This window comes from Lynx rufus, unplaced genomic scaffold, assembly GCF_022079265.1.
Source record: "Lynx rufus isolate CCGP_SWC_20201006 ecotype Redwood Valley unplaced genomic scaffold, mLynRuf1.p SCAF_19, whole genome shotgun sequence".
Lineage (NCBI taxonomy): Eukaryota > Metazoa > Chordata > Mammalia > Carnivora > Felidae > Lynx > Lynx rufus.
This window is the reverse complement of record NW_025814833.1, coordinates 345,961-369,696: the sequence shown is the minus strand read 5'-3', so window position 1 is coordinate 369,696 and position 23,736 is coordinate 345,961. Positions and strand designations below refer to the sequence as shown.

At 44.7% G+C, this 23,736-nt stretch overlaps 1 protein-coding gene across 1 annotated transcript; it reads left to right on the top strand.

Moving 5' to 3' along the window:
• Positions 1-1,150: 1,150 nt before the first annotated feature.
• On the top strand, positions 1,151-22,433 carry LOC124514020 (glycine receptor subunit alpha-4). Its single transcript, XM_047082129.1, has 9 exons — positions 1,151-1,221; positions 4,552-4,682; positions 4,966-5,033; positions 5,673-5,896; positions 6,035-6,117; positions 7,619-7,759; positions 11,063-11,277; positions 16,083-16,232; positions 22,143-22,433. Exons 1-9 carry the CDS (start codon positions 1,151-1,153, stop codon positions 22,431-22,433), a joined length of 1,374 nt encoding a protein of 457 aa, XP_046938085.1.
• The last annotated feature ends 1,303 nt before the right edge of the window (positions 22,434-23,736 follow it).

The following is a 23,736-nucleotide window of genomic DNA, read 5'->3' as shown; positions in this document are numbered from 1 at the left end:
CATTCAGGGCTGGGTTACCAGATCATTGCTCTCGGCTGCTTTGCCTCCTCTGAAGCTTGCAAACTTACTGTTTGCCAGGCCTGCTCTGGCCCTGCCAGGACACCTATCTCTTCCCACAGCCAAGCTGGGCTAGGGGAAGGGTATCAGGTAAAGAGAGTTTCCAAGAGTTATGGAGGGCTGGCCAAGCTCACCAGAGACAACCTGAGGGAAGAAAGCAGTCAGGGAAAAGGATATGAAACTGCAAGGATGAAGGAGATGGGACAGACAGACAGACAGATGGACAGACAGGCAGGCAGAACAATATGAGGAAGATTCCAAGGTTCCTCTGTATCATCCATGCCCTGTGCCTCCATCCAGAGGTTTGAGGAAAAGCCAACCCTGCCCTTGGCCTCCCTCTCGCCTGCTCTCAAACCCGAAGCTGTCAGCTTGAGAAAACCCAATGCCTCTGCCTAAACCCTCTCAGGTCTTTTTCCCCCTTACAAAAATCATTAGGATGTTACAGCTGAGCCCCAGCTTAGCTCCAGGCTATAAGCTCCCCAGCTGGGGAGCTGAGAGCAGGGCAGCCTGCATGCACTCCTCCAGCTAGAGAGTTAGAAGCTGGACAGAACACCTCCAGCCCTCTCCAAGCAGCAGCAGAGGCAGCCCAAGGTCCTCCCCAACACACAACACTCTCTGAACCCCACTCCAGCTGCCAGGCAACTGTGCCTTTAAAGCTTTAGGAGGGTGCATCTAGGGGGAGGTGGGAGGGAGGGCAACATCTTCCTACCAGTCGCCCTCCTTCCTTCCCTCCAAGACACTCCAGGGTTTGGTGAGTGCTGCCCAAAGAGAATCTCCTTTGGCTCCCTGGCAGGCAGGCAGGCAGGCTGAGGCCCTCCGGAGCCCCCGGGCAAGCCAGAGCAGGAGCTGGTAGGGTTATCCAAATCAGGATCATTTCCAGGGGGAATCGTTCTGGCCCCTGACTGGTAACGGCAGGGCAGAGAAGAGAGCAGAAGAGGAGGGAGAGTGCACAACTCCTAGCCTGGCCCCAGAGGCTCCATGTGAGCAGACCAAGTTGGAGAAAGGCTCTCTACTTTCTGCAGCATTCTCCTTGCTGGGATATCACACTTACCTTGGCAGCCAGGCTGAGAAAGAGCTCCAGGTTCCCTGCGGAATGACAACTCTTGTTCCTGCAACCCTCTCCTTCCTTCTCCTCTGGACCCTGCCTGGGCAAGTCCTCCTCAGGTGAGCTGAGTCGGAGTGAGAAGAAGGTGCATGCAAACACTGGCTGGGGGCAGCAGGGGATTCTGGCACAGTTTCCTCTAAGTTTACAAAAAAGCTTACAGTCTGGAGGGCTCCAGGGAAAGACACTCTCCCCCCAACCAGGACTTGGGAGGCTTTTATGAGGAATGCCAAGGCCCCAGAGCTGGTGGGAAGGCTTCTGCATGGGTGAGATCTTTCTGGGCCTGGGTATGGGCTGGGTAGATGAGCCCCAGAACAGAGGTCATCTGTCCTACCATCCTTTCCTGTCTCCCGACCAGTATGGCCACACACTGCTCAAATTCCTAAAAATGACACCAACATCTGTCAGCTGCCCACCAAATAGGCTTCAAAGTAGCAGGGATTTTCTCTAAACCATATCAGAATGAAGCTGGGCTGAGCAAACCTTGTCCCTCTGCAGTCACCCTGCCTGTGCACATGTGGCTGCTTGCTGTCCCTGAAGGGGCACTAAGTGGAAATCATTTTCTGGGCTTGAGGGCAAGACATGCTTTCAGCTTCCTGTAAATGTACCCCTACCCATTCCCACTTTCTCATGAGACCAGGAGCCAGTCTAGGTGGACAGGGTGAGTTGAGGAGGAAAGATGGCTGTGGCTTGGGCTGAACTGGTCATAAGAAGGGTGCCTCCTGAGGTGAGGAGGGCCAGGTGCCATGGTAATAACCTCCTCCTCCTCTTAATTCAAAGAACACACCAGGACTGCTTGTCTCTGAGGAGCCTCCTGCCTCACTGCTTACAGATACATTGGCTGGCAGGCAGGCAGGGATGTGATATGTGTGGGACGACAAACTTCCTAAGAGTGAAAAATAGCCCAGAGTAGAATGGCAGCTCAGCTGCAGTTGGTAGGAGGATGCAGGCAGAAGGGGGCACATGGTGGAGCTCATTGGCCCTCCTGGAGGGGAGGCTGCCTCAAGGCCCAAGCTTTAGTGGCAGCATTCCCACTTGGACAATTAGAGCAAGGCAAGACCTTAGGAAGTCTTGAGTCTAAGCATTTCATTGTACATATAGAAACTTGAGTCCTAGAGAGGGGAGTGACCTGTCCAAGGTCACTCAGGCACCACCCAGTAGCAGAATCAGAGTTCTTCCCCTACCCCACCCCAGAGGCTTGCATGAGAAAAAAATTTAGCTCTGGGACTATTGGGACAGGTGACCTGAAAATGGGGCCGAAGATGCTGGTGAGGGTCTGGCTGCTCCATGTACAGTACAATGTAGCCTCCCAGCAGGCAGGTGGCAGGCGGCCAGCAGCAGCATGTGGCCAGCATGGACACCCTGTAGTGAAGCCACAGATTTCTGCTTGCTCCAGCACCACCGCCAGCCTCCTTGGATTTTCAGAGCATGCTTAAGCCACCTGCTCTGGCAGCCCCTGTTTGTGGCCTCAGTGGTCTCTGTTCCCAGATCTTCCACCCACTCTGGTTCCTTGGAAGCCCACCCTGGGCTGCTTGCATCATTGCATTGTGGTATATGGACTTAGTTTTGAAGTCAATAGCTCTGGGTTAGAATCTTGGCTTTACCATTTACTAGCTGTATGATCATGAATAAGTCACTTTATCTTGCTGATCCTCAGTTTCTTCATATATACAAGGGGGATAATAATAACCTTTATCTGAGAGCACTGATGTGAGAACTAAACTAGATAAGGTGAGTAAAGCATGTAGCATGATGCCTTAGCTATTTTTCTTATTTTACTGATCACAGTGCATATGATCTATATGGCCTAGCATGGCGCACAGATGTAACAGGGTCTGTTGGCTCAAAGAGAATTAGACCCAGAAGGACAGTAGTCACCCTGCCTCCCAACCACAGAGTGTGGCAATAGTAGTGGCTGTGAGAGAGCTAACTCTAGTGGCTAGCACAATGATGATGGCAGGATGGAGCAGGAAGGCTAGGCCCAGCCAGGAGTCCAACCTGAGTTTGTCCCTGAGCCCTACCTCGGCCCTCAAGGCTGAGCTCCTGGTCCCTAGGCTAGCTGTTGGCTGGTAAGCAGACAAGAAGGCATATGGAAGGAGTTTTGCTGCTCTTAGAAGGAAACTTGTCAGGGGAGAAGGGGCCCAGCCTCTAGGTTAGGCCAAAGCACACTGGTCCCTTCCTCAAAATCAAGCTGTTAGGGGGAAAAGATGGAAACTGACCTTTTTGGCATAGCCATCCTTCTGGGAGCCCTTCTCATGCTTCTAGAGACCTGCTACCTCACCTGTTTTGTTGCCAGAGAGAGTTTATATGCCTGAAGCTTCCCCAAGCATTAATTGAAATCCAGCTCAAAACATAGCTTCCTACTGGACTAAACACCAGAAGCCAAGTCTCTCTCTCTCTAGAAGCTAGGTCCCTAGATCCTGAGTGGCTTAGCATGAAGGCTAAGCAACTAAAACCAACTCTCAGTGATGCAAATTGTCCCTGAGTCCTTCCCATCCTTGGCTTAGCCAAAACATTGCAGCAAACATGTTATTTCCAGTGAGTTGTCACTCTTCAAAACACCTTCGGAAAGAGAATACTAGATTAGGTCTCAACCCCTTGGGTTTGAGCCCTGATCCTGTCACTCACCAACTTTGAGACTTTAGGGTAGGCCACTCCTCTTTTGGTTTGTTTATGTCTTTATTAGATTCCATATATAAATGAGATCACACGGTATTTGTCTGTCTTTGTCTGACTTTTTTTCACTTAGCATAATGCCCTCAAGATCCATGTTGTTACAAATGGCAGAACTTCCTTCTTTTTACAGCTGAATAATATTCTGTTGTGTGTGTGTGTGTGTGTACATATATATGTGTGTGTGTGTGTGTGTGTGTGTGTATACCATTTATCCATTTATTTGTTGATGGACACTTAGATTGTTTCCATATCTTGGCTATTATAAATAGTGCTACAATAAACACAAGGGTACATATATCTTTTTGAATTAGTGTTTTAATTTTCTTTGGATATATTCCCAGAAGTGTAATTTCTGGATTATATTGTCATTCTAGTTTTACTTTTTTGAGGAATCTCCATAATATTTTCTATAGTGGCTGTTCCAATCCCACAAGTCACTTTTCTCATCTGTCTTCACCCTCACTATACTGAGAATTGTGAGGGTAAAAAGATCTCATATATGTGAAAGCACTTTTTTAGGACTATTGAGCTGCAGTGTTGGTTTATGGCTGTTTCTGTTCTCCTCATTTTGCAAATGGGTACCCAGAGACCCATCTTCTCCTATCCTGCTGCCTGATGGAGAGACCAGCCAGAGGAGTGTAGGGACAGGAAAGTAGAGGGTCTGTGATAAATGTAGAATACAACTGGCCTCAGACTTCTTTATCTATCCTGTCCAGAGTGGCCTTGGCAAAAGAGGAAGTCAATTCTGGGACCAAAGGGCCCCAACCTATGTCCCCTTCTGATTTCCTGGACAAACTTATGGGACGAACATCAGGATATGATGCCAGAATTCGACCCAATTTTAAAGGTAAGAAGCATTCATCCTACAAAAACCCTTTCTTCCCCACTCTTCTTGGGAGCATACTGCCATGCCACCCCTATTGTCTGCCCCAAGAAGAGGAGGCTGGGGGCACAGGGCTAGCTCTTACAGTTCAGAAGGAGCTTCCCCTCCCTAGTGCCCATAGGTCTGTGTAGCTGGCACTGCCTTCTCCCAGAAGTGCCTTGGCCTTAAGCTCAGGGAAGGAGTCCTAGAACATGCTTCCAGACTCCTGGAATGCCCTGCCAATATGGCTGTGTTTTGCCACCTTTAGGCCCACCTGTGAATGTGACTTGCAACATCTTTATCAACAGTTTTGGCTCTGTCACTGAGACTACTATGGTAAGGAGTTTCTTTGTTCCCTGCTTCCATTCTAGTGTGAATGGAAGAAACCCATCAGATACCGAACCTTTCCTCCCTCTGCCTTCCTCTCCCTGTTTCATGATCATGGCTAAAGCCATGGGATGTCTGAAGTTGGTCACTGGGAGATATATTTCTCTAGCCTGGGGTTCAGTGGCTAAAGGCAGACTAGCCTAAGGAGCAGATGGCCAATCATGGGAGATAGCTTGGTACAGAGCACAGTCTTTGGAATCAGACAAAACCCATGTTCAAATCCTGACTCTACCATCTAATAGCTGTGTGACAGGTTACTTAAATCTCTCATTTCAGTTTCCTCATCTGTAAAATGGGGATCATAACAGTACCCTCCTCACAGTGTTGGTGTAAGATTTAAATAAGATGATGCATATAAATAAAGCACTTAGCAGAGAGCCCGGCATATAGTAAGTGCTTAATAAATGTCTTTTCCCTTCTCATCTTTGCCATATCAGGCCAAAGCAGGATCCTTATCCAGTGGAAAATGTCCACTGCCCCTGAGATATGCTCCCAGCATTTCCTCCTCATGACCCTCCTGCCCATGTAGGCTTGCTGGGTCCCTGGAATAACACTGCCTCTGATGGGCCCATCTGTGCACCCTCCCAGGACTACCGGGTGAATGTCTTCTTGCGGCAACAGTGGAATGACCCACGCCTAGCCTATGGAGAATATCCTGATGACTCTTTGGATCTTGATCCCTCCATGCTAGACTCTATCTGGAAGCCAGACCTGTTCTTTGCCAATGAGAAAGGGGCCAGTTTCCATGAGGTGACCACAGACAACAAGTTACTGCGCATCTTCAAGAATGGGAATGTGCTCTACAGCATCAGGTGCACCTGATGGATGCCCAGGAAAGTTTGGGTCAAGAGGAAGAAACCAGATGGAGGCTGAGGGATGGGAAGAGGGTTCCCTGTGTTGTACTTGGCCGCAGTAAGCTGATGTCACTTCTTTTTTACTGTCCCTACCAGGCTGACCCTCATTTTGTCCTGCCCAATGGACCTCAAGAACTTCCCCATGGATATCCAGACCTGTACGATGCAGCTGGAGAGCTGTAAGTGTCTCTAGAGAGTCACAGAGCAAGGCCTGGAATATCAGGTAGTTAACCCCATCCCATGATATTCTAGACAAGAAAAGGGCAACCCAGAATGGGGACTTACCCTTACACACAATCAGTTGTTGGCACAGATGAGACTAGGAGCCGGGACCCACTAACACCCAACCCAATGTGTTTTTCCATCCTCACACTGTTTACTGGTTTGGCTATTCCACAGGGCTGGGGAATGGGAAGGTACCAGCTTTACAGACAAATGTGCTTGTGTTGGTTGTGGGGGGTTATTTTAAAGATACTTTCTCTGCCAAAAGATATTCCCTCTCACTGTGCCTGGAGTAATTCTACCTTTACTCGCCCTGAGTTAAGACATTCAAGATGCCTATAAAAATGCCAGAGACGGTAGAGAGGGTACTGAACCCTGATTGCTCATAAACAAAGGTAACTTGTAGAGAACCAGAAGAGGACAATTCTAGGCATAGGACAGTGCCCAGGGTGTCAAGGTGAGCCAAGGGCTAGTCTGTGGCAGGGGTGCCAGCTTTTAGGGGCTGCCCCAATTGCAGAGAAGTCAAAGGATGACAAGATTGGACCATCACCTATATGCAGTCCTTGGCCATCTCCTGTGAGATCAATACACATGCATTCAATTCTCAGAAAAGAAGGCTTCTCAGGCTGTTTCCAGCATATAATAACAGTGATGGGTAGAATGTGGTCAGCTCTTTCGAGTTCAAACCACTTTCACATCCTGGTTCTTATTGCCCCCTCACAACTGTGAAAAGTAGGTGGAGCATTTTACCAAAGGGGAAATGACTTGTCCAAAGTCACACGGCTACTCTGAGTCAAGGCTCTACATTGGACATCTGTGGGCCTCAGTGTTTCTTCTTCCAATTCTACCTGACATGTGTGAATACAGTCAAATATATGGCAGGAGCCTTTACAAACTGCTAGCTGTGAGCAACTTGGCATGTTCAGATGTTAACTCTCAATACCTGCCCCAGTTCAGGACCCTGGCTAGGAGTCTGTGGTATGCACATTGTCCCATGCATGACTTGCAGGGTACAAATAGTCTTTCCTCCCTGGGGTGAAGTGGCAGAAGGCCTAGCTCTGAGGCTGGTTCTGTTCAAGACATGTGGTCAGTACACGTCCTTACTCCACTGGATTTGAGACATGTCAGGAGGTTCCTAGCTGGGTTCCTTGACATCTTTCCAACCCTTTTGACCTGCTTTATAGGTCTGCCAGAATAATTTCTCTCTGGGACTTTCTAAAGCTTGAGAACTAGATAGAAGAGGAATCTGAAATCTTTTTTCTTTACCTACTTAGGTTAGGCCCATAAGACAATTGACCACGTTCCCTCTTCAGAAAGGTTTCCCTTTCTAAGATGAGCATGAAGCTCCTAAAACCCAGGCCTTACCTCCTCATCTGTTCTTTCCTGCTGGTTCTAACCCTCTCCCTACCCCACCCAGAACCACACTCTGCAGCCCTCTGCCATCTCTGTCACTTTTAGTTGGCTACACCATGAATGACCTCGTGTTTGAGTGGCTGGAAGATGCTCCTGCTGTCCAAGTGGCTGAGGGGCTGACTCTGCCCCAGTTTATCTTGCGGGATGAGAAGGATCTAGGCTACTGTACCAAGCATTACAACACAGGTAAAAACCAGGATCTTTACTGCCTGTAAGCCACAGAAGGGCCTCCAGAGGGAGGAAAGGGGACAAGGAAGCCAGCTTTTATTGAAAGTCCACTCTGTGCCAAATGTGCTAAGTGCTTCATATGCCTTATCTCATTATGGTAGGAATTTTGAGCCCCATTTTTTCAGAAAGGGAAGACTAAGATTCTAAGAAGTTAAATCAACTTTCCAAGTCATATACCTAGAAAATGGCTGATTTAGAGTTCAAATCCAGATCTAACTCCAAAGCCCATATTTTTGTCCCTATCGCATGCTGCAGAGTAGATGGGCCTGTGCCAGTGAGTGACAGTAGTGTCCCACCTGTCCTGGGGCCAACATTATATAGAAAGTGGGGAATCTACATCTGAGAGTAGCCAATGGCTCTGCTGAACCAGGAAGTAATAGGCTTCAGGGCACTGGCAGGCTTAACATCCACGCCTCATACCACAGCCACCGTCACCCAACTCTTGAACTGGCTTGTTTTCCCAGATGTGAAATGTGGGCCAGGAAGTGGAGAAAGGTTGCTTTTCCAGCTTGAGCATCTGCTCCCTGCAGCTTCCCTAAGAACTACTTGTTCCTCAGTTGCCCTGGAAATTTGGCTACAAAGTGCTATGAACCTGAGGTAGAGGCTAGAGGCTAAAGAAGGGAAATCCTTGGGGCACCTTGGTGGCTCAGTCAGTTGAGCATCAAGCTCTTGATTTCAGCTCAGGTCATGATCTCACAGTTTCATGAGTTTGAGCCCCACATTGGGCTCTGTGCTGACAGCGCAGAGGCCTACTTGGGATTTTCCTTCTCTGCCCTTCCCCTGTTCACACTCTCCCCGCCTCTTTCAAAATAAATAAATTTTATCTTAAAAAATGGAGGTAGATCCTCCTATGGTGTACTGACACGCTTTGGGTGCCACCTTATGAATATGTGTGTTTGTGTATGTAGGGGTGTGGGAAGTGGAGATAGGAACAAACCATTGAATTTAGAAAATGCTCATGGGAGTGGAAATCAGTAGAACTTGTATTGGGGAGAAAACTGGCAATTTGTATATAGTGGTTTTCAAACTTCAGTCTGCATTATATTTCTCTACAGAGCCTGTTAAAATGTTGATTCCTGAGCTCTGCCTATCAGAGATTCTGATTATATGCACTTGGAGTGATGCCCCGAAATCTGCATTTAAAAAAATTATGTTTATTTATTTCTGAGACAAAGAGACAGAGCATGAGTGGGGGAGGGGCAGAGAGAGAGGGAGACACAGAATCAGAAGCAGGTTCCAGGCTCTGAGCTGTCAGCACAAAGCCCTACGTGGGGCTCAAACTCACAAACTGTGAGATCATAACCTGAGCCAAAGTCGGTCGCTCAACCGACTGAGCCACCCAGGCGCCCCAGAAATCTGCATTTGAACAAGAATCCTGAGGCTTCTGATGCATACTTTGAGAGGCATACTTTGAGAAACTTTAAAAGTTATTTTTTTCCCTATATGTTGATCTAGGAATCCCACTTCTTGGAATTTATTAGAAGGAAATATTCCAAAATACCACATTGACTTTAGACCCCAAGAAGGTTCCTGGGTCACTGCTTATACAGCAAAGAAATTAGGACTGTTCTAAATATCCACCAACATGACAGAGGTTAAGTAAATTACACAGTGCATCTGTTTGGTGGAATATTATCCAGATGTTTAAAAGGATGCTTGCAAGATTCTTATATCAACATGGAAAGTACAAGTGGAAAAGGCTAAGATTCAAAGTTGTATACACAGAATCATTATATTGTGGTAAAAGAAACAAACCAAAAGCATGTGTTTAAAAATCCTGGAAGGAAATATCACTAAATATTTCTAAAGTAATGTGATACAGTAGATAAAAGCAACAACTTTGGAGTAAGATAGAGCTGAGTTGGAATTCTGATTCTACCATTTACTATTGGGTGCCTTCAAGAAAACATAACTTAATCTCTTTAAGCCTCAGTATCCCTATATGTAAAACTGGAAATAATAATTTTACCTGCCCCAAAGAGTTGCTATGAAATTTTAATGAGATAAACTATATAAAATCAGGGCACTTAGTAGGGGCTTGATAAATGTGAGCTTATAAATATTATTATTTTTCTCTACTTCTCACTTCTTTCCTATACTAAATAAGTATCAATTTTTTAATTAAAAATAAAACTACCATTACCAAAACTAGATAAATAGATGGATAGATAGATAGATAGAAAAAATGAAGGAAGGAAAGAAAATATGGATACATAACAAAGACATGTCATAGCAAAAAGTCTGGGGTGGGGTGGACTCAGGGAAAAATAGGAGGTCACAGCATCACATAGCCATAATCAGTCATTGATGAAGTTACTAGCCTTGAGGAATCAGGCCTGATAAGAGCAAACCTAGTCCAGAATGAAATAGCAATATACACATCCCTTGCTTTTTGCTTTGGTTATCCTAAGCCTCGGCTGCTGGGAGAAGCTCTGAGCTAGTGTTTTCGTAGCCTCAGGGCATGGGAAGCAGGGTAAAGTGCAGATGGCTGGCAGAGGAGGCAGAGCATTGGTACATGTGCTTTGGACTAATACACTTTTTATTGGTGGGATAGAATGCTGCTGCCTGATGCTCTCTGGGCACCTGCTGCCTGCTATCCAGAGCTGATCTCTATTGGACACTGTTTCCAGATATTTCCTATCCAGCTCTTCCCACTTGCTTAAGATACAGACAGTGTTTATTTCAGTGAATTGTTGTTGCTAGAGAGCATCTGGGGTACCAGCAAGCTCAAGCAAGGCTGCTGAGATTTGAGCAGAGTCTAAGCTCATTGCTTTGTTAATAATGACGATAGTACCAACTACCTATGTGCTCAACGCTCCAAATACATTATCTAATTTAATTCCTACAATGATGGAGTTGATATTGTTGTTACTCTGTTTTATAGGCGAGGAAACTGAAGGTAAATTAGCTTGAGTGCTTTGCCTGAGGTCACACAGTATGTGGAAGGTTCAGAATTCAAACCAAGGCAGTCTGGCTCTGGAATCCTTCTGTGCTTAATCCTCTTGCTGTGTGGTCACAGGGAAGGCCCTCTTCTGGAAACTAGTGCTTGGACCAAGAGGCCAAGTCTTTGGTGGCTGCTCTGACAGCTTCCTTAGAACAAACTTCTGGTGCTCCTTGGGACTATTTTGAAAGGCTCATTTATTTGCCCAGCTGAGGCTCCCAGAGGCTGACCTATAGAGATAAGGATGCCCTAGTCCTGCCTCTCAGGCTCAGCTGCAGGCTGGGAACCTGAGGCCTGATACCTCACCTCTTTCCTTACAGGGAAATTCACCTGCATCGAGGTAAAGTTTCACCTGGAAAGGCAGATGGGCTACTATCTGATTCAGATGTACATCCCCAGCCTACTCATCGTTATCCTGTCCTGGGTCTCCTTCTGGATCAACATGGATGCCACCCCTGCTCGCGTGGGCCTAGGCATCACCACTGTGCTCACCATGACAACTCAGAGCTCTGGCTCCCGGGCATCTTTGCCTAAGGTGAAGAGACATGCAAGAGAACTTGCTTGCCATAGTCCCATTCATAGTTCTGTTCCCTTCTGATCCCTATTTGCCTTGGATTTAAGGTAGAGGAGAGCCATTGAACAAGAGCAAGAGGCCGGAATTTTCTCTTCCCCTACAACATACTGCTAATGATATTGCTAAAGATGTGGAAGATGAGGTTGTGGGTGTTGTCTGGGTAGGGACTAAGCAGACAGTGCCTGACTTACTCTGACTCTTATCTGGAAATACTAGCATGTCCAAAATCAAAAGACCTTTAGCAAGTAGAAAGTCCCACTCCCTCATAGTACAGATGAGATGAATAAAGCCCAGCGAGATAGAATAAACCTTCTCAACATCATGTCCCATAAGAAACAAAAAAAAAATACATAAGGATTTTAAACCAACATCTGTCTCTTACTATGTCAGAAGTTGGACACTATTATAAAGACCTCTAGAGACAACGTCCATTCTTTTAGGGTGAGAACATTTTGAGGTAGCAAATGGCAGTTAAAGTCAGTGGACTCTGAGCATTTGTGGCCTGGTGATGCTTTGATTACACAAAGAGATTTGTGCTCATGAAACTGGGCCCAGGTTCTTCCTGCCTTATGTCTTCATGTAGGGAACTAAGAGGTTACCTCAATGTCCTTACAGTCAGCAAGATTCTGAGAAATCAGGGAACAAACTGATTCATTCATTCAGTAAATATTTATTGGCACTGTTCTAGGCCATGGAAAAATATAGGAAGCAAAAGCAACACAGTTACTTATGGAACTTACTGTGAACATAGTCCCTCTCATTTTGATTTGATGGGAACCAGGCCCTGTGAGCTCCCATCTCCCAGTGCTTATTCCTAAGAAGACATTTACAGGGAACTTAAACAGGGTGTAATCTCAGCATCCATGGTGAATTTACAAACTTGCCATGGGGATGGCGTAGTGGTTAAGGGTAGGAGATTGGAGGCAGGAAGATTTGGGTTTAAGTTCCACCCTCATCATTTACCAATGGTATTCTTAGGTAAATTCCTTAACCTCTCAGTCTCTTTACCTGGGACACAGGAATAAGAATATTACCTCTTCCATAAGGTTATTGAAAGAAATAAATAAGATAATGTATTAACACAGACAACAGTGTTTGGCACCTAGTAACCACTCAATAAATGTTTGTTATTGTTAAAATTGTTAGGTGTTAAGTGTAAAGAATGGAGTGGTGGACCTGGGGCTAAGGCAGCTGGTGATGCTCCCAATTATCTTTGAGTTGCTGGAAAACCTTTGAGGTAACCAAAGTACTCTAGTGATAAACGGTGACAAAGTTCAGATTAGGATCAAGTGTTTCAGGGGAAGTTGTCAGAAAGTATTTCCTATAAATGTATTTCCTAAATGAACAGGGATATTGAAAAGGCTCTGAGAGACAGACGGGGTTTAGGCAAGGACGAAAGGGCCAGGTGGGGCTGTGATGGCTGTGTTGTGGTAGTAGACTTGTAGGAAAACCAGAGACAGAAAAGTAGTTCAGACCTTAGAAACCTGCCCTGGTTTATTGCAGCTGCCATGCAAGGAGATTCTTCTCTGACCTGCAGGGAGGTTGCAATTAGCGCCTTATTCTTGCCAAGATAACTTCCTTTTCTAGTCCCCTCCTGTGAGCAAGCACGATCTGTCTGCTCCTAGGAATCACTTAGTTTCCTCATTTGGAAAAAAAAATGGACTTTGTTAGAGGGCTGTTTGTTTGCAGTATTTTGTGCCTTCTCATCATATTTTGATGACCTTTTTGTGGTCTCATTGACCAGTAAGCAAAATATGTAGGCATTCACCCCCAAAGTAAATAGACTCATTGGCCAGCCCACAAAGTAAGGGACTAAGTCAGGGAGCTTCTGTTCACTCTTGAGTTTGTGCAATGTTAGATTTGGGGAGACCCCTAAGGAAGGAGGTGGGATAAAGTCAGGGGCTTCTGGAAAGGTCAGTAATTTCACTCCCAATACAACTCTAGTGTCCAGGATGAGAGAAGCAGAAGCTCACTTGTATGGAATTCAGCTGGCATGGCCATTCCTCATACTCCCAGGAAACCACACTTTCTTTGCCTTTATGGGGGCTCCCAAAGGCACTGATCACAGTCTCTTTGCCTGCTCTCAGTCTACATAGCTCTGGGTGGCTCAGACCAGGACAGAGGGCTAAATGGAAGTTTCTGCCAGAGACTGACAGAATTGACCTAAAGTTGCAGCAGGGAGGAGGGACCCAATTTTCTTGAGAAACTGTGATCTAAATGGCCCGCTACTTCTGGGGCAGGTTTTAGTGAAGAGGGCCAAGAAAGCAAACAGAAGCCAGCAGAGACAAATACACTGCTAAACCATCCACCCGTCCATCCATTCATTTACAAAATAATTGCTATGTTCCAGGCACTCAGCTAGGCCCTGAGGATAGAATAATGAACATAGTAGAAACAGTCTCTGCCATCAGAGAACTCACAATCTATTGAAGGAAATGGCCAGGTATATTTGATGGATGCTAAGAATGTGTAGGTAACCTGGGCACATATAGCAGGGGCAACCAAACCATACTGAGATGATTATGGAAGGCTTACCAGAGGATGTCATATATAAAGTGAACATTTAAAAGTTATCGAGGTTGGGGTACCTGGTTGGCTCAGTTGGTGGAGCATGTGACTCTTGATCTCAGGGTTGTGAGTTCAAGCCCCATGTTGGGTATAGAGATTACTTAAAAACAAAGTGTTTTTTTTTTAAATCAATAGGTAAATGAGAAACACAGAGAGATTGTCTCCTTGGGAAACTACTGAAAAAATTTATCATGGGAGAGTCACAGATTACAAGAGACAAGATGAGGCTGAAGAAGTAGGCAAGGGGCTAAATGTCATGCTAAGGGGAGCATAAACTGTATTGTAAAAATAATGGAGAGCCATGAAGGTTGTAAGCAGAGGAATGATATAATTAGGTTTACATTTTGAAAACAAAACTCTAGCTGCTGTCTGGAAAACAGATTGTAGGTGGCAAGCATAGATGCAGGGAGACCATTTAAGAAAGTGTGGAGTCATTCAGATGAGCTAGGATAGTGAGTGGATGGATTCCACAGATATTTAAGGTGTATTATTGACACACTATTGTTAATAAGACTTCATTCCTGTGGCTTGAGGTGTCCTTTCTTTTGATTGTCCAAAGCCCTTCATGGACCTCCCTTGTCATTACCTTATTATGGATTTTCATAGCACTTACTTGACATCCCTGGGGACATAGTGGGACTGGGAGATGGTGAATGAAATAGGATGCCCTCTTAATAGGCAGCAAAGTGGAAACACCAAGGGATGCTTAATCAGGGTTGCCTTGGTGGAATTGTCTTAAAAGAGAGCAGGTTTTCTCAACCTTAGCACTATTGTCCTTATAATTGTTGTGTATATGTATGTCTATGTGTGGGGGTGGGGGAGGAGTCCTGTGCATTATAGTATGTTTAGCAGCATCCCTGGCCTCTACCCACTAGATGCCAGTAGCAACCCTTCCCCAAATTGTGCAACTAAAAATATCTCTAAACATTGCCAAATTCCACTCAGGTGAAGAAGAGGCAGGGGTGGGGGGGTGGCATCACAAGAACCGCTACGGTAGAAGGTTTATCCAGTGAGACCTGCTCCTTACCTGGAGCCTGTAGCACCCTCACTGCCCAAAATAGCTGGTAAAAGAGGTTGTCTGTCATGTATCCTACTCCATCTGGGGACTCCCATGAGGTGGGCTCAGCAGCTCAAAACTATGTAGGGGGTCCATCTGGTTGAGGAGGTGAAAGGACTTCATAAACCTAAGTTCTGTACCTCTCCTGACCCCACTCAGCCATAACCCCATTCCAGGAGAGGTAAGCGTTCAATCTTCACAAGGGAAATGGAAGAGAAAAGTACTTAAAGGCTTCCAAGGCAGGTAGTGAGAGGAGAGCACTAAGAACAAGATAGGTAAATGCCAACAGCACCTTGAAATTAAAGAAGTGTATATAGCTGGGGGTTGAGTGGCATTCCCTTGGGCCACCGAGCTCAATTCTTTAGGAGGGCCTCTCTTTTTTTATTATTATTTTTTATATTAAATATAATTTATTGTCAAATTGGTTTCCATACAACACCCAGTGCTCATCCCAACAGGTGTAGCAGGTCCTCTCATAAAGAGCAGAAGAAAAAAAAACACAGGGTTAAGAGAATAATGGGGGTAGAGGAGGGAAAGGAAGGAATTCCTAGTCTGATATTGAGACTGTAGCCTCGATGAATAGCAGTGACGCTGAACTGAAAGCCCAGAACCCCCAAATCCTAGTGCCAACTTCTCACTGGGTAATCTTGGCTAAGACTTTTCCTCTTTAGGCCTCAAGCGTCCTCACACGTCTCACATGGGAATAACAAACCGTGCCCAATTTCCATCAGAGCGGTGAGATCCCTAGGAGATTAACAGAGGGCAAACGAAAGCAGTGCTCATGTTCATTGCTGTTTATTGAAAGAAGAGAATCAGAAGAAGATAATAATGAAAAGAATAATAAACAGGAACAGAAGCAGAAGTGACAAAGGAATAAAAGAAAGGAAAAGAAGTGTAGGGAGGAAAGGGAGATGGAAGTGGAGGGTGGAGAGTGCAGAGAAGTAAAGGATGATGGGTAGCCCGATCTCTTTCACAAGGGCCTTCAGGCAATGGGACATATCGTGGAAAGCTTCTTTAAAAACCAGGAGAAATTCAGGATAAAACTGAAGAATAGCAGGCAGTTGATATGGGCTGGCAAACCACTGGATAGACCATGGAAGGGCTCCAAGAAGGTTGACTGTTCTGTTGGTGGATGTTGCAGGTGTCCTACGTGAAGGCAATCGACATCTGGATGGCTGTGTGCCTGCTCTTCGTGTTCGCTGCCCTGCTGGAGTATGCTGCTGTCAATTTTGTCTCCCGTCAGCATGAGGAATTCATGCGACTTCGAAGAAGGCAGAGGCGCCAATGTATGGTAAATATAACTAGAGAGGGTCCCACTTCCTTTCTCCTTTGAACTCCTTCCTCCCTACTACTCCTCCCACAAACCAAGACCCAACATAGTGCTATAAGGTCTAGACAGGCAGTCAGGAACCCTGGATTCTAGTCCTAGGCTGGTCACAGATAAGCTAAGTATTTTAACCTCTTTGATTCCATTTTTTTATCTGTCCAATGAGACGTTAATCCCTGTAAGAGCAGTCTAGTAGAGTGATTAAGAGCATGGACATACAGGGGTGCCTGGCTGGCTCAGTCAGAAAAGCATGTGACTCTCGGGGCACCTGGGTGGCTCAATCAGTTAAGCTTCTGACTCTTGGTTTTGGCTCAGGTCATGACCTCGCAGTTCGTGGGCTCTGTGCTGACAGTGCAGAGGCTACTTGGGATTCTCTCTCCCTCTCTCTGCCCCTCCCCTGCTCTCACTGTCTCTCTCTCTTTTAAAAAAAGAGCATGTGACTCTTGCTATCAGGATCATGAGTTCAAGCCTCACATTGGGTATAAGGATCACTTAAAAATAATTTTTTTAAAAAAAGCTATCGAGGTAAATGAGAGACACAGAGATATTGTCTCCTTGGGAAACTACTGAAATAATTTATCACGGGATAAATAAATTAAAAAAAAAGAGCATGAAACAGTGCCTGGCACATAGTAAACACTGAAAAAAAATGTTAGCTAGTATTAGAACCTTGTCAATTTAGTCAATATGAGATTACTTTAAGAATTAGTAATGGTTTTCCCTGGCTCTCCCCTCACCCAGGAGGAAGGTACCCCAGGTTGCCATACATTGATTGGTGGTTAAGAATTCAAGAGTCCGGCATTGGGGCCTTTCTAGAGAAGCATTATAAGAGGGTCCCCATAGCTAAGCTGGAATTGAAAACCACTACTTGCCTCTTTTGGCTGTTGGATTTCTTCACCTTGATCTTCATTGGGTGCATCAGAGTTGTTGGGTGTATCAGAGTTGTTGGGTGTGAGGTGTTGTTCTCCCTCACTCTTGTTTGTTAACCCCATTTCTTCTACAGCAGAATGATCACCCAGGGGAAATAGAGATCTTGTGACCCTGACAACAGAGGCAGTTTGCCCCTCCCCATTGCCCAGACAATGGGTGCTAGGTATGTTGTCATGACAACAGAGGTTCCTGGGCCACTTTCACAGAAGCAAGTGCCCAATTATGTGCAAAGTCAAAAGCCTTTGCTGAGCTACATACTGTCGGCCTAATCATCAGAGTTCTGGTCTATCTTGAGCTCTGACTCCTTGTTTTCTGCCCAATTTGGAGGCTTTAAAGCCAGAGAATATACACATATGACCTCTTGGGGAGAGAAAATGATCTGATCCTACTGGTTGTAGCCTATTGGGGCAACTCCAGCACTAAGATTTTCTCTCTTCCAAATACCCCACCTCCCACCTCAGTTGCTTCTGGAGTGCCCAACCATATGTACACACTAAAAATATGTTTAAAAACCAACTCCTGGATCTCATGTCCCTAGCTAAGATCCCTTTCTGCTGAAAGCAGGGCTCCTGTTGCATCTATTGGTTTGTCAGAATTCATCAGTTCTTGCCTGGACTTTAGTCAGGCACTGAGAAACATGCCCTCTAGTGGATTGATCCACAACTGCATCTCCTTGAGTAGGACTCCTTCAGGAGGCTTAAAACCTTTTCTATCGAATGCTGAGTGTTAGAAAAATAATATATAGACTTGACAGAAGGGAAAGAAAAGAGAATGCTCCCTTTTCTAAGGTAACTGTCACTACCCCCTCTTTATCTGTGTCAAACCTGCCTTCAGCTACCAAAATCTTATCTTTATAGGGGTTTTAATCTTGATGCCTTATCAAAGCCTACCTGCTGCCAAACATTTCCAGTGTCCTTTTGCCAGCTAAATTGCCTTTGTGAGTGTCCTAGCAACAGAGTACTGCTGCAATTACTGTAGAGCTACCCCAGATTGACACTAGTCCCACCTCCTTCCCTGCACCTCTCCAGCCCCCAACTGCCCACAGCCTATCCCTTCCTGGTCATATATATGTTGATCCTGACATCATAATGGAATCTGTCATAACCAGTGCTCAATTATTACAAAGTTATAACTATGGCCTGGGCCCCACTTAGGCTCCTGAATCCTGCCAAAAAGTGGGCTGGGCTTATTACTAATATAAATAAAACCTGAAAATCAAAACCTGTGCCATTAGCCCATGTCCCTTTTCGGGTTTCCTAAAGCCATTACCATTGCAGTGGAACTGTAGCAGGAATCCTGGAGGCCACTGAGCTGGCAGAAAAAGTTTATGCAGAGTTAATCTATTTCTAGAACCTCTCTCTGGGCTGTGCTGTTCCAGCTAGAAAAGCAGGAGTCTTTGGTCTGAGAGGAGCCTCTTAGGGGAGGGGAGAGCAACCATATGATTTTCAGGGAGCCCTTAGCCAAGAGGAAGTTAGGAGTATTTTAGGAGCCAGCCAGCTGTTCATCCAGCTCCAGGCTTAGTCATGTTCTCTAATCTCTCCTCAACCACCCATCTCCACTGCATGGTGGTCTCTTTTCATGTCACTGTCTAAAATAGTTTAATTTCTTTTCCCTACATTTCTGCTTTGTCTTCCCAGTTAGGCTATGAGCTTCACAGGGAAGGGTCTGACTCTCTTTTTTTATAACCTCAGCAGGCCTTAGCACTAGGCTCTGGACACAGCAACCATGTTACCTATTCTACCAACCTTTGCAGGCTCATTGGAGAAGGCAGTATTTCAAGCTAAACAGAGAGGAGGCCTTGCCATTATCAGCAGAATAACTTGAGAAATGGAAGAAATTTCAAAATACTGCCAAGTCCTCTCAGGGGCTTGGTCCCAGAACCCTGCTTGTCTCTCTCCTTCTGCCAGCACTTCCCCCCACTCTCCAATCTCTTCTTTTCATTCACTTCAATACATATTACTAAATACCTATCACTCTTTCCCATATCCACACCTTACCTCTCACATTGTTCATTCCTTCCCCAACTTGGTTTTGGAATATCTTTACTCTCTAGCGCCCAGCTGTCCTCCCCTATAGATACCTGCAACAAAAATATTCTATTTCAATAGCCATGGAAGCCACTAAGTGGTGTTTAAGTCTCCATTGTCCCTCCCCCCTCCCCAAACACACCTCAGAATTGGGCTTAAATAGATAATACTCCTATCCAAGATCCCAACCCTTGGATTTCAGACCACTTATCTTTGTCACCAACTGCAAGTGGTACAATATGTTAAAATCAAAAAGAGTCAAGGGCAGCTTACTCTAGAGGTCATATATTTTGTCCCATGAGGGATAGCTTTTTTTCAGCCTGGTAATTTTTTTCCAAATAATTCCCTTTAGATTTACTATGATTTACTATGATTGGAGAAAAGAAGTAAATGAATCTATAGAAACAGAAAACGGCAGGTGGATTCAACTTTCTTTTTCAGAGTCTTTGGCAAACAAATATATTCAATACTTTTATCCTCTAGCTGAGGAGCTGAGAGGCTGAGGAGATAAGAATGAGCAGTGGGGAACTAGTGGTGTGAGGGACCCTGAAATGGAAAGCAAAAGAGGAAATTTTTTTTCCTCCCTCATGTTTCAATTACTTGAAAGATATTTTGTTTACCTCTGGTTCTTCATTTCCAAAATGGGTCCAACACAAATGCTATGTAGGAAAAGTATAAAAATGAACTAGAAAATACAGGTGAGGTGAGACATGGCCTTTGGTGAAAGGTTATGGAAGTAATTTTGAGCAGACTGCTAAGGCTGCCCTACTGCCACTCAGGGTCAAAGCAAAGCCACAGTAGTGAATTGCCTCTGGCCTACACATATACAACTCTCTTCACAGAGACTGGCAAAATCAGAGATTGGGTGGCAAAGCTCTCTGGTTGGCAGACTTATATTCTTCCCTATGCCAAAAGTGCCATTTTTTTTTAGAGGATGAAGGGCATCAGGCCATTGTGCATGGGTGGGACAAGGAATAATCATTTTTTCTGCCAAGCACTTTGTAACTGAGTAAGACTCTCTTCTGAGTAGACTCTTCAGTTTGAGACGCTAAGAGGATGCCAGCTTCATGAGAACAAAGCCATTCCCTGTCTTATATTCTGAAGCATATGTCTCATCAGTCCATTCATTCATTCAACTGATATCTACTGGGTACCTACTGGATACCAGGCACCATGCTGGGTACACGGCAGTGAACAAGACCAATGCCCTTCCCAAGGTCTGTCCTATGAGCCCAAAGGAAACAGAGAAAGAGATGGAATCTGTTGGTAAATATCTGGCCTGAACTTTCCCGTTCCTGATGCCCAGCGACAGACTCAGCCTTCTAGTGAAGTAATAATCAAGGGCTACTAGGACCCACCACACCAATATCTCACCTATGAAGCCACTTTTCAGTGTGTTACCATAGCTGCAAAGGTCCCATTATAAAGACCCTATGATGTCCTTCTAACTCTACAATGTGTTTAAAACCTACTTTATCCACATTATATATATACATATATATATACACATATATACATGTATATATATATACATATATAAATATACACATATATACATGTGTATATATATATATATATATATATATATACAGATATATGGCATATCAATTCAGTATACATATACACTATTCTGTTTTAGCACTAAATGTTCCAAGTCTCAGGAAGCCCCAAGTCCTAGGCAAACCAAGAAGGTAGTTGGTATCATCCCACAAGGGGGCATTTCACTTTAGGTGATTTCCTAGATAGCTGAAGCTTTTACTCCTGTAAACATCAACACTTGCAAAAATTGTAACCATCTTTGAATGAAGTATTTTTAGGTTCTAGTGTGTACTTAGCTGTCCTCTATTTTCCAGACGGTGAACCATCATTTATAATGGCAGTGTGTGCTTTAGAAGTAGACAAAATTAGGTGTGTCTGGGTTGTATATAAGCTAAGAGTAAATAGGCTGTGAGTAGGGGCCTGTAGGGCTCTCACATGAGTAAAGCTCTCTCTATTGATAGCTCAGGGGCTTTGGTCCTTTCTCTTTTTATTTCTATGTCTCCTTCTTTGTATCTCTCCCTCTCCTTATTCCTCTATCTCTATCTTTCCCTCTATCTCTCTTTCTGTCCTTACTTACCTCACTTTCCAACTATTATAGCTACTTAAGGTTATCCGCTGACTATTGGATAAATGAACTTTGTGTAGCTGCTACATTATTTAATGCTGATATAAAATTTATTTCCCCAATGCTAATGTGTTCATCATAATGCATATATTCTAAATAAATGGAATATGTATTGGGTAATAAATGTTGCCCTAGATGTACTGACCCCTTTGTCAAAATCTGCTGAGTTGTAGAGAAGCACATGTATCTGAAATAGAGTAATCAGCTTTACCATAACTTGGATGACCAACGAGGTTATTTAAAACTTTTGGAATTTTCAGCTTTGAATGGAGATAAACAATTTTTTAAAAGATACTACATAGAAGGAGAATTAATCCTGCAGCTTTTGAAAGTCATTAAAGTCAAGTTCACCAAGTCTAAATATCTTAACTGTGCATTCTAAAGGTTTTATTGTTCTGTTTATTCTGTTGATCACCAGTCAGAGATAACTTGGCATTGAGATATCTTTCTCACAGTGGGTTGGCACTTCGCTGGGTTTTAGATGGCTCTAAATGATGTTATGCATTTTAAAAAGGCATCTTGGGGTTTACCTGCAAACGGAATCATAAAATATACCGTATGTACCATGAATAGTTGCTGAGCATACATCTATCTCATGAGTTTTGTGGCCATAAAAAGCATGCAGTGGTCCTGTGTACCAAGTTACCTGTCTGCATAGCATCACCTATGAGATATTTGTGTGTGGCCTGGTCTCTATTCCTCTGCCTTAGAGCTATAACCTCAAATTCTGTCTTTTCTGCCATGTAATTTCAGGAGGAAGATATCATCCAAGAATGTCGCTTCTATTTCCGTGGCTATGGCCTAGGCCACTGCCTGCAGGCAAGGGATGGAGGTCCAAAGGAAAGTTCTGACATTTATACTCCCCAACCTCCAGCCCCTCTTCTAAGGGAGGGAGAAACCATGCAGAAACTTTACGTGGAGCAAGCCAAGAGGATTGACACCATCTCCCGGGCTGTCTTCCCTTTCACTTTCCTCATCTTCAACATCTTCTACTGGGTTGTCTATAAAGTCCTACGGTCAGAAGATATCCACCAGGCACTGTGAATAGGGTACGGCTAAGGGCTAGAAAGTCCAGCTGTTGTCTTCCTGCTTCTTCCTGTGTGAGATTCCCCCTCCATTAGATTCCATCAGGAGCTTGGAGAGTTCATTTCTGGAACCTCAACAGCCAATCCCAAAGCCATGCATGTCTACACTGCATGGTGCCAGTGGTGGCTGTACTTAGAAAGATGGCTTATCTGCTCGAATCCGGTTATTCTCCATGCTATCCCATTTCTCATGAGAGTAAGGTTTGGCCATATTTCTGAGTCCAGGATGACCTTTTTCCCTTGCTAGAGCCTGTCTGTTTTCCAATTCTCCAGTGGAGAATTTTCAGATCATTGCTACTATATTCTGGTATTTGTTATCTTAACCTGCACCATTCTTCATGCTGTTACCTCCCACCCAGAGCCTGGCCTTTGCTCTGTCCTCTGTCCCTCCTGCCACAGTCTCAAATAGGGAGTCTTTTTCATCCACAAATGTTGCCTTTTGTGACCCAGTCATTTGTACTTGACTATGGGAAGAAGGCAGGGTGACAGGTTCCCTACCTCTCAGCAAGGTGGGAACAGTCATGGGCTGCACTGAGGTAGGGTATTGCTATATTACTCAACAGAGAGGTCTTCAAATCTCCTAGGATGTTCAACACTGTCAGAAATGTGGTCAGGAATCTTGGACTCTCAGAAAATCCACCCTTCCAGATTCATCTGAACTTCCAGGTCTCAGAAATATTTGTTTTATTCCCTAACTAGTATGGTGGCAGGGTATGTTTGGCTGCTCAGGAGTGTAAAAAGAGAAAAATTCTTACTCTTTAAGAAACTTAGTGATGTTAGAAAACCTTCAAAAAAAAGTGAAATCCAAGGTAGTAGGACCTGGAAGGAGTAAAATATAGAAAATATCCTAAGAGTATCTTTTGTTGGCTGGGCTATCATTTGTTTCTTTTTCTCTGAAGTCTTTTTATTTCCCAAGATCCCTCATTTTCAACTTGCTCCTTAACCTTCTTTTAGTGAGCAAATAAAAGTGCCATTCAACTTTGTCCAGGATAACGTGGGCTTCAAGCTTCCTGGAAAGGAACTAGGCATATAGAAGACCCCAATCCTGGACAAACATTGACTTGGCCAACATCAGAGTAGTAGTTGTAGAAGTTAAAGCCCCATAAGTTGCAGTTATTTCTTAACCCTTCTCTTGTTTTCCTTTTCCTTCCACAGTGAGTAAGGGTGGCAGTCAGTTGAAGCTACCAGAAATGTCAGAATAGAGAGGATGTGAAAGAGCCCATTTCAGGTCTGAAATACCAATGGGACATGGGAAGCATGGG

What these genes read in the sequence shown, in the direction of transcription:
- LOC124514020 (XM_047082129.1), top strand. Translation starts at nt 1,151, where the DNA reads ATGACAACTCTTGTTCCTGCAACCCTCTCCTTCCTTCTCCTCTGGACC. An exon ending in AATTCGACCCAATTTTAAAG is followed by an intron (nt 4,683 to 4,965) that starts GTAAGAAGCATT and finishes TGCCACCTTTAG; the next exon opens with GCCCACCTGTGAATGTGACT. An exon ending in AATGTGCTCTACAGCATCAG is followed by an intron (nt 5,897 to 6,034) that starts GTGCACCTGATG and finishes TGTCCCTACCAG; the next exon opens with GCTGACCCTCATTTTGTCCT.